The sequence below is a fragment of the Fundulus heteroclitus genome, chromosome 1 (assembly GCF_011125445.2).
Source record: "Fundulus heteroclitus isolate FHET01 chromosome 1, MU-UCD_Fhet_4.1, whole genome shotgun sequence".
Lineage (NCBI taxonomy): Eukaryota > Metazoa > Chordata > Actinopteri > Cyprinodontiformes > Fundulidae > Fundulus > Fundulus heteroclitus.
In genome coordinates this window covers 43,135,240-43,151,203 of record NC_046361.1, presented here as the reverse complement: position 1 = coordinate 43,151,203, position 15,964 = coordinate 43,135,240, and the positions used below count along the sequence as shown (strand labels likewise).

General features: G+C 47.7%; 1 protein-coding gene across 1 annotated transcript in view; it reads left to right on the top strand.

Moving 5' to 3' along the window:
• The window catches only part of plxna3 (plexin A3), an 88,216-nt gene that overhangs the window by 29,156 nt on the left and 43,096 nt on the right, over positions 1–15,964 (top strand). The window contains exon 6 of the mRNA XM_036143551.1: positions 939–1,121. Within this exon, the coding sequence (XP_035999444.1) occupies positions 939–1,121 (183 nt within the window). The remainder of the gene's footprint in view (positions 1–938; positions 1,122–15,964) is intronic.

Below are 15,964 nucleotides of genomic sequence, written 5' to 3'. Positions count from 1 at the left end.
CAGGATGTGGATAACAAGAGCCTACAGTTCTGGTCTCATTCAAAACTCAGGAGCATTTTCTCTCAATGATCTCTAAGATCTTTACAAATTGTCAGGCGCTGTGAGTGACAAAGCAGCCAGAGGTCAAGGAAATAAACTGAAAGGCTCTCAGGAAGCCTGGAATGACCCAGACCACTTTAACAGATGAGAGGAACCTTTGATCACAGGAAGGAGAACGTGAAGGGATTAGGAGCCCAATCTTAAATGTAAAACCAGGTCATGTGACGCAGTGTTTATGACTGCTGTCATACTGGAATGATTTAGAAAGGTTTATAAAAGCAAACCAGCAGTGGCCAGAATTTCTCCATGAAATGAGGCATTCTTCATGTTCCTGTAAGACTAAAACATAAAATCACGTTATATACGAGTAAAAAGCTGCAGTGTGAAGTCAGCAGAGGACTAGGTCCGACTGATCTGGGATCAGCTGGAGGTCCACTACCAGAGAAATGTGCCTGGAAGCTGCTAGCAGCTGCTGCAGCTCAGATTCTGCATGTATCCTGTCGTATTGATCCGCCTGCAGCAGACCTTAGAGTTTAAACGTGTTCTACAAATGTTCAGAAGAAAGTCAGCAGACCTTAGAGTTTAAACGTGTTCTACAAATGTTCAGAAGAAAGTCAGCAGCCGTCTGGTTGTTGGAGGCAGAAGTTTGTCAGAGTTTCCTCCCTGCGCTTTAACCCGTTAATGATAGGGTGTTAGCCGACCTCTGAGCCTTTAATAACTCGTCTCCGCCCTGCTCCAGCCGCTCTGAGCTGTGGCAGCTAAACAGGAAGCGCGCTGACAACCTGAAATTTACCAACAACGTCGCTGACATGTGGCCTCCAGCGCCTCCAGCCGGTTCAGACATCAGAACCTGGTTCTGATGGAACAGAATGTCTGATCGGGTCCTCATGTCTCCACAGCCCAAGCAGATCGGAGACGACTTCTGCGGTCAGGTTCTGAACCAGCCGCTGGGAGGCCTGCGGGTCATCGAGGGACAGCCGCTGTACGAGGACCGGACCGAGGGCATGGGCGCCGTGGCCGCCTACACCTACGGAGAACACACGGTGGTGTTCGTGGGAACCCGGAGCGGCCAGCTGAAGAAGGTAGGATGGAGGGAGGAGGAGGGAGGGATGGATGATGGAGAGATGAGGGATGGAGGGAGGGATGACTCTGAACAGGGTGGATGAACGTTTGCTGCTCCTTGTACCGTGTACCGGGTCGGGGTTCTGGCTTCAGATCGGATCAGATGCTCTTCAGGAACCTGTGGAACATCTTGTTGTCTTCAGGCTGGATCAGCGGTTCTGTAACGTTCTCAGGTCTCACGTTCTCCTTCAGGGAGTTTCTGAGTGACTCTTTGAGTGGAAACCGTCAGACGGCAGATTCAGGCAGCGGTTCTGTTGGAGTTCTGGAACCAGGCTGGAGTTCTGGAACCAGGCTGGAGTTCTGGAACCAGGCTGGTTCTGCTGCAGTAACTCTTGATTATTAATAAGGTCTCATCCAATCGTTCTTCTGCTTCATTTCATGTTAAGGTTTCATTTCTTCTCCATCGAGGCTAAACCGACTCGCAGTTCATCACCAGAACCGACTCGTAGTTCATCTCCAGAACCAACTCGTAGTTCATCACCAGAACCGACTCGTAGTTCATCACTAGAACCGACTCGTAGTTCATCTCCAGAACCGACTCGTAGTTCATCACCAGAACCGACTCGTAGTTCATCTCCAGAACCGACTCGTAGTTCATCTCCAGAACGGACTCGCAGTTCATCACCAGAACCGACTCGTAGTTCATCACCAGAACGGACTCGCAGTTCATCACCAGAACCGACTCGTAGTTCATCACCAGAACCGACTCGCAGTTCATCACCAGAACCGACTTGTAGTTCATCACCAGAACCGACTCGTAGTTCATCTCCAGAACCAACTCATAGGTCATCTCCAGAACCAACACGTAGTTCATCACCAGAACCGACTCGCAGTTCATCACCAGAACCGACTTGTAGTTCATCACCAAAACCGACTCGTAGTTCATCACCAGAACCGACTCGCAGTTCATCACCAGAACCGACTTGCAGTTCATCACCAAAACCGACTCGTAGTTCATCACCAGAACCGACTCGTAGTTCATCACTAGAACGGACTCGTAGTTTATCTCCAGAACCGACTCGCAGTTCATCACCAGAACCGACTCGTAGTTCATCACCAGAACCGACTCGTAGTTCATCACTAGAACGGACTCGTAGTTCATCACCAGAACCGACTCGTAGTTCATCACTAGAACGGACTCGCAGTTCATCACCAGAACCGACTCGTAGTTCATCACCAGAACCGACTCGCAGTTCATCACCAGAACCGACTTGTAGTTCATCACCAAAACCGACTCGTAGTTCATCACCAGAACCGACTCGTAGTTCATCACTAGAACGGACTCGTAGTTTATCTCCAGAACCGACTTGCAGTTCATCACCAGAACCGACTCGTAGTTCATCACCAGAACCGACTCGTAGTTCATCACTAGAACGGACTCGTAGTTCATCTCCAGAACCGACCCGTAGTTCATCTCCAGAACCAACCCGCAGTTCATCACCAGAACCAACCCGTAGTTCATCACTAGAACGGACTCGTAGTTCATCTCCAGAACCGACTCGTAGTTCATCACCAGAACCGACTCGTAGTTCATCACCAGAACCGACTCGCAGTTCATCACCAGAACCGACTCGTAGTTCATCTCCAGAACCGACCCGTAGTTCATCTCCAGAACCAACCCGCAGTTCATCACCAGAACCAACCCATAGTTCATCACCAGAACCGACTCGTAGTTCATCTCCAGAACCAACCCGTAGTTCATCACTAGAACCGACCCGTAGTTCATCACTAGAACGGACTCGTAGTTCATCTCCAGAACCGACTCGTAGTTCATCTCCAGAACCGACTCGTAGTTCATCACCAGAACCGACTCGTAGTTCATCTCCAGAACCAACCTGTAGTTCATCTCCAGAACCGACCAGCTCCTGGATAAAACAGAACCTTGAAGCTGGACTTTGTAGGAAGTGTGTAGAACTTCCGTAGAACTGAGGTCCAGTGAGACCTTTTTCACCTTAACTTTGTTTTATTTCAGAAATGTTCTGTGGTTCTGGTCGGGTCTACAGCCAAGCTTTCAGAGGCTGAGTCAGAAAGTTCTGTTAATGGGTTTGCACTGGCATGTTCTGTTAAGGTTCTGTTAAGTTTTTGTTAAGGTTTTGGGTTGGCTCCATCCAGCACCAGAGCTGGTGTTGTTGGGTTGAGTTCCTCAGATACCGCTGAAACGGGCCAGGACCATGCTCCTTCCATTAGAGCCAGCAGGAAAAGGTTCTGCAGACGTTTCTGATCCCGGGCTGGACAGAACCCCCAGAACCATCTCTGCTCTGCAGGTTTTCTGATGTTCCTGAAAACCCAGACTGGAGTTAGAACATCCTGAAGGTTCTGAAGCTCTCTGGTGTCGGAGGATTTCCAGAACCGCTGCAGTTGGGTTTGAGTTCAGTCAGAAACCAGAACATTTCTGTTGGATTCATCAGAGCAGAACTTGGTGCTGGAAACCATGAAGACCTCCTGGTTCTGTGTGGACTGGGCAGCAGAAGAGGACAGCTGTGGCAGAACCGGTCCTGTCCCGGTTTAACTGGGTCACACAAACAAGGTCCAGGTCCATTTCTGCAGATCCCAGTTAGACAACGGGTTCTCTGGAGGTTCCATACAAGGAGACGCTGGAGCGGGTCAGAAACAGGAAGGTTCTTCCAGAAGAACGGATCTTAACCAGTGGGAGCAGCAGTGAAGGTCCGCTGCTGGGGGCGGAAAGGCGGACCTGAACCCGACGACAGGAATGACTGAGAGGAGCGGCTGGTGCTGATCCACTAAGGCCAGAAGTTCTGGAGAGTCCAGAAGGTCCGGATTAAGACGGCAGGATTTTATTCCACTGATAAAGTTCTGGTTGAACTGCGGTCCAGTTTCTGTCCAACTAGTAGTCAGAGCGGCTCTGATTGGACGGCTGATAGTGAGTCAGAGCGGCTGTGATTGGACGGCTGATAGTGAGTCAGAGCGGCTGTGATTGGACGGCTGATAGTGAGTCAGAGCGGCTGTGATTGGACGGCTGATAGTGAGTCAGAGCGGCTGTGATTGGACGGCTGATGGTGAGTCAGAGCGGCTCTGATTGGACGGCTGATGGTGAGTCAGAGCGGCTCTGATTGGACGGCAGTGCAGCGTGTCTCCCCTCAGGAAGCACAACCAAGCTTCTCACACACCCTTCCTCCTGGGACCCCCCAGCCTTCCTGCCGCCGCGCTCCCTCCTAACACTCTGGTGACATCACCCTGCATGAGCCAATCAGCTGTCAGATCAGCTGATGCAACCCGTCCACTACTCCTGTCTCCATGGGAACGGCTGCAGCTGCCATGCTTCACTTCAGGAAATCACCAACAGCTTCTCACTTTTTCCACAAGTTTTTCTCTCTGGCAGAGTTTGTGGTCGCTGAGCGACAGCAGAACCAGCAGAACCAGCAGAACCAGCAGAACAGCACAAACCCACCAGATCACCTCCTCAGAGGACCTCAGAGGATATCAGAGATCTTCAGAGGTCCTCAGAGGTCCAACCTCACGTACACTGAGCTGAGATGAAGGCACCAGAAGCAGGAAGCCGTTGAACGAGCTCCACACCTGGATTAATCAGGCCCAGGTTAGCAGCTGCTAGGTGGCAGAACCTTCCAGAACCTTCCAGAACCTTCCCACGGGAAGGCAAGCTGGCCTCAGTGTGACCTCTGCTCAGATATAACTCAGACTTTCCAGCTGTATTTCTAAAGGCCAACTTTCAGCATTTTCTACTCGGTAAATGTTTGTGAGTTTGCGTTAATTTGCATAAATCTGCATTGATCAGAGCAGAAGAAGAAAGCTGCAGCTTGTTTTCTGTCTCCTGAATAGCAGCAGGTGTTATCAAGAGGAGCATCGTGCTTTGGTGGCTGTGATGGTGAAATAAAGATTCATCTCCATCCAAATCATTACAATTATCTGGCATAGCAACAACATCCATCCCAGTCAAACGGTCCTCTGCATGGAACCCGTCCCCTGGTGGGGGGGGGGGGGGGGGGGGGGGGGCTCAGGAAATCTGTTTGTGGTAAAAATCATCATCATCATCATCATCTTCACGGCAAACGGCTTCAATAATTAATCTCCGTTAGATCCTGGAAAACCTTTAAATCCTCCTGAAAACAGACATAGAGGCTGAAAATGGAGATTGTGAGACGTGAAAGAACCTTTTAAGCAGGAGTTCATCATCAGAGCTGGACTAGATGCAGGTGAGGTAGTTCACCTGTTGGATTCAGGTGTGGAGGACATCCTGGAGGACGCCTGCCTTGATGCTGGAGGATTTCCTGGACTGTAGCAGGTCCTGGTGCTGATGGAGTCCAGCAGGTCTCCACCCAGAGACCCACAGCCTGCAGGCTCTAGTCGACCCACATTGTCCTCCCTGCATCTCCATCCTGGATCCTGCTGGGGTTCTTTGTCTGGTTCTGCAGATGTTCTCGCAGCAGGGGGAGAAACCTTGAGGTTGTCTCCTCTGGGCTCTCTGCAGCCGCTCTGCAGCGATGTCCTTCAGCTGCTGGGTGCTGCTGTGGACCTCCTGCACCCAGAAGCTTCCTGCAGACCCGACGTCTGCAGAGGAGGCGCTGAGCAGATCCAGCTGTAATTACAGGGAAACTGACGGGGATTGCTCATGTTGCCTCTCGGCTGAAATCAGCCCCAGGGAAACACTGATTGCACAAATCTCTGATTGTAATTGGGATTGGTCATGCTGCTTAATTCCAGCAGCAAAAACCCGTTTTAGCTTGAATCTAATTAGATGTTCTGCCGCTGCAGCTCCTCGTGTCAAAGAGGAAAACCATGAATTATTGTCATTTTTTGGTCTCCTCTCTGCAGATTGAATCTGACAGACTGAAAGCTTTTCCCTTCTTGACAAGAACACTTCCTCCTCTCCATTAGGACAAAGTGAATTAGCGGAGGAGAGTCGGCCAATCAGCTGCGCCGTTCACAGGGAACAGAGCCATTATTGGCTAATGAGACGAAGGGGAATTAAAGCTTTTATTCTAATAACAGTAATGTCTGTTTGTAAGAGAGCCGCCTGCACCTGCTTCCCGCTTCTTCCAAACACTCGCAGGGAAATGAATCTGTTCCTTCGGGTTCATACGCAGGATTATTATAATTATTATCAGCACACAGCTGCACCTGTTTGTCTCTTTCAGCGCTGAGCAGAACCGCTGAGCAGAACCGCTGAGCAGAACCTCAGACGGCTCCAGAGCGGGTCAAAGAGCTCCCAGCTGTTCCTTCTAGTGTTGATGAGCTGCAGCTCACCTGGGAATGCTTTTCATTCCCACCTGCAAAACCTCTGAAGACCCACAGATCAGGACCTGTCAGCCAATGGTTCTGATCCGGTCCACATGGTTCTGGGAAGATCTACATCCACCCACAGAGACTCTGAGGAGCTGAGAGCATCAGACCAGGTTTCAGAAAATGGACAAAGTGCAGAGAACCCCCCCCCCCCTTTGCTTCATCCAGGATCTGCTGATCCGATTCTTCATCATCATCATTATTGTCACCATCATCATCATCATCATCATATCTTCATCATCTTCTTCTTCTTTATCATCATCACCATCATCATCATCTTCTTTTTATCATCACCATCATCATCATCATCATATCATCATCATCTTCTTCTTCTTTATCATCATCACCATCATCATCATCTTCTTTTTATCATCACCATCATCATCATCATCATCATCATCATCATCATCATCATCATCATCATCATCCTCCTCCTCCTCATCATCATCATTATTGTCACCATCATCATCCTCCTCCTCAATATCTTTTTCTTTATCATCATCATCTTCATCATCATCATCATTATCATCATCCTCAATATCTTTTTCTTTATAATCATCATCTTCTTCTTTATCATCACCATCATCATCATCATCATTATTATCATCATCATCATCATCATCATCATCATCATTATTGTCATCATCATCATCCTCCTCCTCAATATCTTTTTCTTTATCATCATCATCTTCATCATCATTATCATCATCCTCAATATCTTTTTCTTTATCATCATTATCTTCATCATCATCCTCATCATCATCATCATCATCATCATCATCATCATCATCATCATCATCCTCCTCAATATCTTTTTCTTTATCATCATCATCTTCATCATCATCATCATCTTCTTCTTTATCATCATCATCATCACCATCATCATCATCATCATCATCATCATCATCATCGTCGTGGTCATTTCCTGCTGCTGAAGGAGGTTCTGCAGATGTTGGTCGTCATGTGAGGACCTGATGAGGAGCAGATCATCTTGATCCAGTAGATCCAAGCTTTACTGTGATGTAGGTGAAACCAGTTCCTCTAGAACCTGAAGCACTTTGAAGTTTAAACATTAAAGCCCAAAGGATTCAAACGAGGTAATCTGGAAGGTAATTATGGTCACAGACGCGCAGGAACCGAGGAAATCAGCTGGAAATTAGTGGTGAATAAATTTCACAGCCTGAAATTCAATCAGGCTGACAGCTGATTCCTGTTACTATCGTTTACTGTCAGAAGGCTTCATGGAGGCACAGCAGCCTGAGGTTCATCCATCCATCCAGCATCTATAATCAGTTATCCCCGGGGTGGGGGGGGGGTCTGGAGCTCCTCCTTTATTCCTTCATTGCTTTTAAATCCACACGGATGAATCCTAACAAGACAACTCCTGAATGAGAGGAGGACGCTCTGCTCAGACCACATCACCTCCCCCTTAACTCCTGCCACCTGGTAAACATGGCGGCGGCAGCATCATGCTGAGGGGCAGGAAGCAGGTCAGAGGTGCTGCAGGTGGATGGAGGCTGCAGCAGACCTGAGACTGGGTGGAGGTTCAGCTTCCAGCAGGGCGGCTTCTCGTCTACGGCGGCGTGAGAATCCGCCGCACTGACAATGTTCACGGCGCCTGATGCTCCTCCACCTGTGGGCCTGCAGCAGCGCCGCCGCCATGTTGGTGATCGTGACCAATGGGAGTTTTTCCTTTGATTTAAACCTGGAGGAATGCAGAGAAATGTCTTCAGGTTCTAACTAAGGAATCTGGCTGAAGACGCCTAAATGTGCTACATTTCCTCGGTGGTGAGGAGGAAACACCTGAAAGCAGCGACTGCAGCTTCTGGGCAGGTAGGCGACGTTTACGTGGCTTTTTCTCAGCGGCTTTAAAACATCATATAATCCATGAAGGCTGTTCATGTGAGCTTCAGTGTTGCTTTAAGTCAGTTTTTTATCAGAGACTTTCTGCTTGTTTTTCTCTAAAGTCACTTTCAACATTAGAAAGTCGGCGGCTGCAGCTTTTGGGCTTGTTTTTGAACGTGAAGTCGTTTATTTGGGCTTTTAACACCATTTCTGGTTATCGCACAGCAAAACCTGCCGGGCTAAAACTGTGTGAATACTTTTACAGGTTGCTGCACAGGTAGATGTAAGAGATCTTAGCTGATTGGTTGGTTTAGAGAAGCCGTTGCATTGGTGTGAAACCCGGTTCTGGTTCCGCTCTGTTCTCTTCAGATCATCAGGATGAGCTCCACTGATTGGTCCATCAGGTGAAGGTGACTTTATTATGCCGTACGTTTATTCTGTTACTTTACATCAGATCCACCAAAATGCTGATTCTGATCCGAACCCGAAGTTTCTGCATATGGACCCAGAACCGGCTGCAGTAATCAGCCAATCAGCTGCGAGGCCTGGAGGTTTGAGATGAACCGGCTCTGATTGGTGTGTGATTGCAGGAGGAAGCTGCACACCTGGGCTCTGTCACACCTTCTCCGTCTGAGGAGCAGCTGCTGTGTTTGTTTCGCTCTCCATTAGAGATGATTGGCAGTTTCTGGGCCCGGTGAGTCCAGGTCCAACTCGCCGTCGGTTCCTGTAAAGATCCCGCTTTAGATGATCACAGAGACTCCAGTGCCACTGAGGCTGAAACGTGAATTAAACGTACCTGAATGCAGCACGACTTCATGTGTTCCTGCAGATTTATCAGGGCAGCAGCTGAAATAAATCATTCGGTTCTGGTCGGGTCCGTTGCCCGTTCACACTGACTGGGTCTGAAAATCGCTCCTCTTCTCCTGCAGAGACGGACCTCTTGAGTTTGTGAGTTTAAATGTGGCAAGAGGTCCAGATTAGATGAGCGCTGACGTCCGCCCTGGAAAGCTTCCTTCTGCAAATAAACACGAGAAAGAAAAACAAACACATGAAAACTTTGGAGCGGCGAGCTGTTCCTGTTTGGTTCTGATTCCTCCAGGCCTGCCGCTGTGTTTAAACTTCATGTTTGGCCTGAAATGGTTCAAAGTGACAGAAGCTGAATGAAGAGTAAACCCGTTAAAGGGAATATAACTAACATTTCTTGGGTTTAAATTCTTCTTCTTCTCTGCAGCGCTTTGGTCTGAATTCTTCGTGCTTGTCGCCCCTCAGCTCCATTTTTTGCCCCGTTCCTCGTTTTGGCGCCGTCTCTTTAAATCCAGAGGAGGCGCTTTAAACCCCGCCCCCTCCAGGTCGTTGCACCTCACCCCGTTCGGCCATCTTTGCAGTCTGCTGGGGGAAGGTGTGACTGATCCACTAGTGACTGATCCACTGGTGACTTCAGCTTCCCTCAGCTTGGAGCACAAAATGAGAAAAAATGGAGGATTCATGAAGGTGGTCAGCTGGATGTTTAGCAGCTCTGCAGCAAATGCTTTGACATAATTGTTCAAAACACATAATAAAGAAGAGAGAAAAGTGAACGGATTGAAAAATGGGACCAAACAGAACCTGAAGCCCTCTCTGCAGGTTCTGGGCAGATTATAGTCATAATGTCTGCATGTAGCAGAACCAAATCCCTTATATTCACCTTTCTGCGCTCCTGCAGACTCCAAGGACACAACATTCATTTCAGGGATGAAAACGTGGATTTAGCAGGACCTGTCCATGTTATGGACGCTGGATGGCGGCTCGGTCAGCTCCATGGTCTGATTTGGACCCAGCTCCAGTTGCCCGCCTCCCGCTAATCGTCTCTAAATGGGTCGGTGAGAGCCGGCCGGGTCTGGGTGCAGATTTATGGGCCCGGCTGGACGAGCTGCTGCTGTCAGGAGCCGGCCAGACGCTCGTAAATCCATCCTCCTCCTCCTCCTCAGGTTCTGCGCTTGTTGGGCCGCCCTGTGTGAGGCGGTTCTCCTGGATGGGACGTGGTTCCTGTCGCAGTGTGGGCTAAGCATGTGGGGGCGCTGAGCGCTACAAAGTCTGCTGACGGTGCCGGTTCTGGATGGCTCCAGGTGATCCAGTGACTAACGGACTAACCGACCCGCTGAGGAACTCGTTTCTGCAGACCTGGTATGGTTCCCGATGCTGTGCAGCACTCTCCGTTCTGCACAGCATCGGTCTGGTTCTGCTCCTATCGGATCCGTCTGGGGAGAGGCGGGACATTCAGCAGAACTCAGCTAACGAGGCCCAGAGGCTCCACTAAACACCTGCATGGGTTTATTTCCCCTTTACACCCTCATGGTTGTTTAAAATGTTCCTGTTTATTTCATTTTACGTTCTTTCATCAATCAGCTAAATGTAGTTTAAAGTAGATTTTATGTTCAGATATAAAAATATACCATCAAATAATATTAATCACAATGCCATTTGTTTATTAGTAATATGTTTAACAACTTAGACCCTAACCCTGTTAGGGTCTAAGTTCTCTACAAATAAAGCTTATATCACTTTATTTGTAGAGAAAATAAAGTAACCAAACATTAACATTAGATGTCGTCTGACTGAGTCAGAAATCCAGCGGCCGTTTAAAAGCCACGTCCCGGGAGAAAGGCGCTCTGTCTCGGCCGCCGGGCCTAAAAACCTTTCATAAGTTAATTTTATGTCACAGAAAGCGTAATATTTTCACTCCTCTCCACCATTAATTTCCGGTTAAACAATCCTCCGTCATATCCGGCTCACGAAGGACGCAGTCCTGAATTTGGTCACAGCCCTAGTCCCGCCCACCAGAGGCTGGTTTGAGCCAATCACGCTATCAGGTGAAAAGCTACATGTGACGCACATGCCAGGATGTCCCGCCTTAAACCGTAATACTGCAACGTGATTGGTCCGACCCGCCGGAGCGGCACAACATGGTTCCAGAGTTCTTTAAGGACTGGTTCTCCATAACCCTCAGGGGAGTATTCTGGTTTTCCTACATCTCCAGATCCAGCTGAGAGTCTCCTCCACTGAGACTTGATGGCTCCTCTGTTGCTTTCTGAGTTTCTGCAGAGGTTCTCAGAGCAGGAGGCGGTTTATCTGCTCAGATCTCTGGACTGGACTCCTTATGTCTGCAAACACGTCTGCATACCATCAGTCTGACGTGCAGAATAAACCTGCCGTCTTACGCTGACAGTCACAGACATGAGTGGAGGGCTGATATAAAACCTGCAGCGAGTTTGAAACCATCTTCTTCTATTTCTGTTTGACTGTCTGACGTTCAGAACACATAAAACCTGAAAGTCGTGTCTCAGTCTGCTGCCTAAAAAGGCGCGACGCTGCAGCCTCTCGTCTCTGCAGGCGGCGGGTGGAAGATCTTTGTCTCATCATCCGCCCAGAGAGCGTCTCTGCTGGTGCTGATGAGCGAACGGGTCTGAACCTGTGGCAGCGCGCCGTAATGATTTACTCTGTTTACCTGACCTCCTGACCCCGCTCTGTGTGTGTGTGTGTGTGTGTGTGTGTGTCTGTGTCTGTGTGCGTGTGTGTGTGTGTGTGTGTGTGTGTGTGTGTGTGTGTGTGTGTGAGGGAGAACATTCCTGCACGTTTTACTACTAAAGTGGGGACCTTCTCTGGTCCTGACGTTTTGGGGCCAGAAGTTCGTTTTAGGACTAAGGTGTCAGTTAGTGTCAGTAAGGGGTGAAAATAATTGGGAGTCAATAGAAGTCGAGGCTTGATTTCATTAAGTATTAAAAATACGGATGTCTTTACTTCTTTACTTGTTTATCCATAATCACGTTGCGTCTGAAGACGGGCCGGCCCAGTTTTAACAACACAGAGTCCCGTTGTCAGGGTTCTGGTTCCAGCGATCATCTGGATAAGGTTTGGGTTAGGGCGGTAATAACTGGGCACAAGTGGAGTTACTAAAATTTAAGAAAATCAGTAGAGACTGTGTATACTGTAACGTTCAATGTATCTGTTTGAAGACCCTGGTAATTATTAGACATATGAGGACTCTGGTGGAATATTCTGAATATTCTGTTCTGTTTAGATTGACTGTTCAGTTCAGGATAGGAGTCATTGAACAGTGTTTAATTTAGTATTTATCATTAGTATTCTACTGTGCCAACAACCAGATAAATACTACATTTATGACCTCTCTCGGTGTTTGTGTACCTGGAGCCACGACTCCTGCTGCATTCATTCCCAGCGCTGCTTGGAGTTTGGAGTCGGTTCTGGAAAGCACAGCAATGAGACCCACTTAAAGCTACGCCGATTTATTTTCTTGGAACGTTTCTTGGAACGTGTCCCTTTTTGAATAAATACGTTAGACCATCTTAGCTGCTTTTCAGGGGAATCGCGTGAAAGAAATCCTCTCTGGTTTTATTTATTTCTACTGAGGCCTTCCTCTTCTTCTCTTAAATATTAATGCAGTTCGCTTCTTGCGGCTCTCAGCCATGTTCAAAGTCTACGGTGAGAGCAGCGGAGCTACAATGAACGGCTAACATTGAAGCTAGCCGCTAAGCTAACCGCTAAGCTAACCAGATACATAAACACTAGAAGTGTGCAGCCAGCAAGCAGAAACTATGAAGGAAAGAGCACGCTAGCGTTATGTGAGCGTGTCAGAATGATGGGATGTGGGACAACCTGTAGATAAGATGATTCATTCAGAACCAGAACTCTGACCAATCCTGGCCCTTCAGGACGAACAACAAATATTAGTTTTTACAGGCCTGCAGCTCCCAGAGTGAAGGATTTTTTTCTGAATAGATAATATATTTACTACCATCAGGATGGAAGGATGATTTTACTCAGTGTAACAAAAAGTGTTTCTGAACAGGATTACCAGCTATAGCTTTACTCTGGAGCAACACTTGGCTGTTTCCGACATTTCAAAATAAAGGCTGTTACTGCTACATAAAGGTTACTGCCACCTACTAGACCAGCATAAATTTCCTATATTCAAATTTTTTTTAAACTGGTGAGTTTTATTCTGGTTAAAGATTTCAATCAATCAATCAATCAATCAATCAATCAATCAATCAATCGATCAATCGTCTTTATCATCCCCAAGGGGGACAGATGTGCAGCACAGTAGAAATAAGAGAGCAGTCATCCTGAAACGACAACATATAAGAAACCATATCAGGTCATTTTAAGAGACCATTAATAAATGTTATGACGTCTGTCTGTCCTGCAGAATCGTACCAGCGTCCAGCTGGAAGCAACATTATGCATTAAAGAAGATCGTTTTGCACCAGTATCTGTTTTGCTTCTTGATGACTGGAACAGGGGCGGCGGGTCCAGCAGGTTTATTCCAGCAGTGTTTCTACATATTTTAGTGATTTCCTGCAGTCTATTCCTTTCTCTGACAGTTAAAGGTCCAAACAGGTCAAAGCAGACTCACTTTAGCTGTTTGTGACGTTTATGTCAGAAATCACTGCAGGTTGCGCTTCAGTGTCGTTCCTCCTAATATCTATAATAATCTCCTCTGCTTTGGAGACGTGAATCTTTAAAAAATGTGTTTTAGAGGAAGTAATAATATTATCTACAGTGGTGTCTGCTGCTGAGGGGGAATCACTGCGTCCATTTATGTGTTCATCCTCCTGCTTCACCTTGGGAAATGACTTCATCTCCATGTTTTTTATTTCTCTCCTCCTGACGGTCCTCCTCACCCTCTCATAATATATGACCCCCCCCCCCCCAGCCCAGCCCTTGTTATTGACTTTGTTTTAGAGATAAATCCATAAAGATTGTCTCCAGGGAGGCATTGTAGCTTGACGTCAGACACAAATAGAGTCGTATTAAAGCCGCGTGGTCTGCAGGAGGAGGAGGCAGCAGGTGATTGTAAAACAGTTTAAATCTCAGCATGCTCACAAAACCCTGACCTGCAGCACAGCATCTCCGTCTTTACGCCTTTGTCTTTGACTCACTTAGGTAACCCCCCCCCCCCACAGAGTGACCCGTCCTCTGTCCTCTGTCACCGTCCCTGGAGGGGGGGGGGGGGGGTCTGGTGCTGCAGCAAGTGAAGCAAATCTTTAATTAGTGTTTCATAATTAAAGAAAGGTCAAAAGGGGATTTTAATAGTGAGTTATTTTAGCTACACTTTATTTCCAGCTAAAGGTTTGATTTGCAGAATATTTAGTGGAAGAAAAGCAAAAATGAACATTTTCCTCTGGTTGCTATGAAAACATTTACTTTATATAATCCTGGCTTAAAGCTGCTTTGCTGTTATTTATGTTCACAACATGACTGCTGGTCCAGGTTAGAACTGGCCTTCCTATTCTGCTGTAGAGCATCATGGAGCTACTTTTTCTCTTTTCATTGATATTTTCTTATTTTTGAGCGGTCAGTGCGTGACTTTTATACGACCAGCGACCCTAACTCCACCCAGAACAGACATGAAACTATGCCTGCATGCAGGCTTTTATTGTGACAGGCTTCTGAAGAGGAAGCTCTTGTCTCTGAACAACTAACATCTGATGAAGTGACAGGAACTCTCTGATTGATCCAAAACCAGAGGAGAAAATCTACCGCTGTGGAACAACTGGATCGTAATCATCTCACATGTAGCATGAAGTCTCTGAGGTCCGTCAGACGGAGAAACAGACGGAGTCTTTGCTCAGAGACCAGAGTCTTTGGCCTCAGCAGCTGCAGGCTGGTGGCACCAACACCTGATGGAGACGCTGGAGATGCTGGTCCATCTCAGAGCAGGTGGAGGAGAATCAGGCTGTGCATGGAGCTGCTGCAGAGCTGCTGCAGAGCTGCACGGCTCCTTCCTCCCTGCAACACTTTACATCCTCTGCTGCTCCCACCGCTTGCATCATGCTGAGGGTGGCGCCGGTTCTGATCCGATCAGAATTACTTCCACGTCCCTCAGATACTGATGTCCATTTGAACACGCGTCTCTGAGGTGGTGCAGAGGTTTCTCACATCGCTCTGAACCTCAGCTGCTCTCTTTCCTCTTTTATCTGAAAATGTTGGATTATTTACCAATAATTGCTATAATTATATATAATTCTTTCTTTTCTGCTTAACAACTTAACTTTGGGTGTTTTTTCTCGCTGTTTTCTGATCTAGTGTAGAACTGTTTGTTTTTGCCACAGCAGAGATGTACGGGAAGCAGTGAGGGACAGTAGAGTTATTTCTATTCTGATCTATTATCGGGTTTGGCTGCAGAGACTCATCAGAAAGCAACATTTGCCTCTGCAGCAGCGAGGGACGATGCAGAGGAAGGAGGGAAGGAAAGAGAAAACGGAGGACAGCGGGGCTGGAGAAGAGAGGGATGAGGAAGGAAGAGGTGAAATAAGGGAGGATAATGGATGAGCCATGAAACAGAGGGAGGAAATGATGGCGGAGGCCTGAAAGCGTGGAGCTGATCCCAGAACAGGCTGGGCGAGCAGACGCCGATCCTTTGCTTTCCTGGAGTTTCATCACGCCAAACGCCGCCAGAGTCACTTCCTGCTCCAGTTAATCAGCTTTATGTCTCCTGAGCGCTGATCCAGGATCTGTCTGATCCCCGCTAACGAGCTCTGGATCTGATATCCAATCAAAACACTCATCTGGATTTAAACAAATGAGCAAAGGCTGCAGCTAATCTGCTGCCACTGTTAGCAGCAGCTCTGAGGCTTTTAACGGGAAATAAAAGTTCTGCTCCGTCCTGGTTGGGCTGCGTTCAGGAATCAGGCCCATG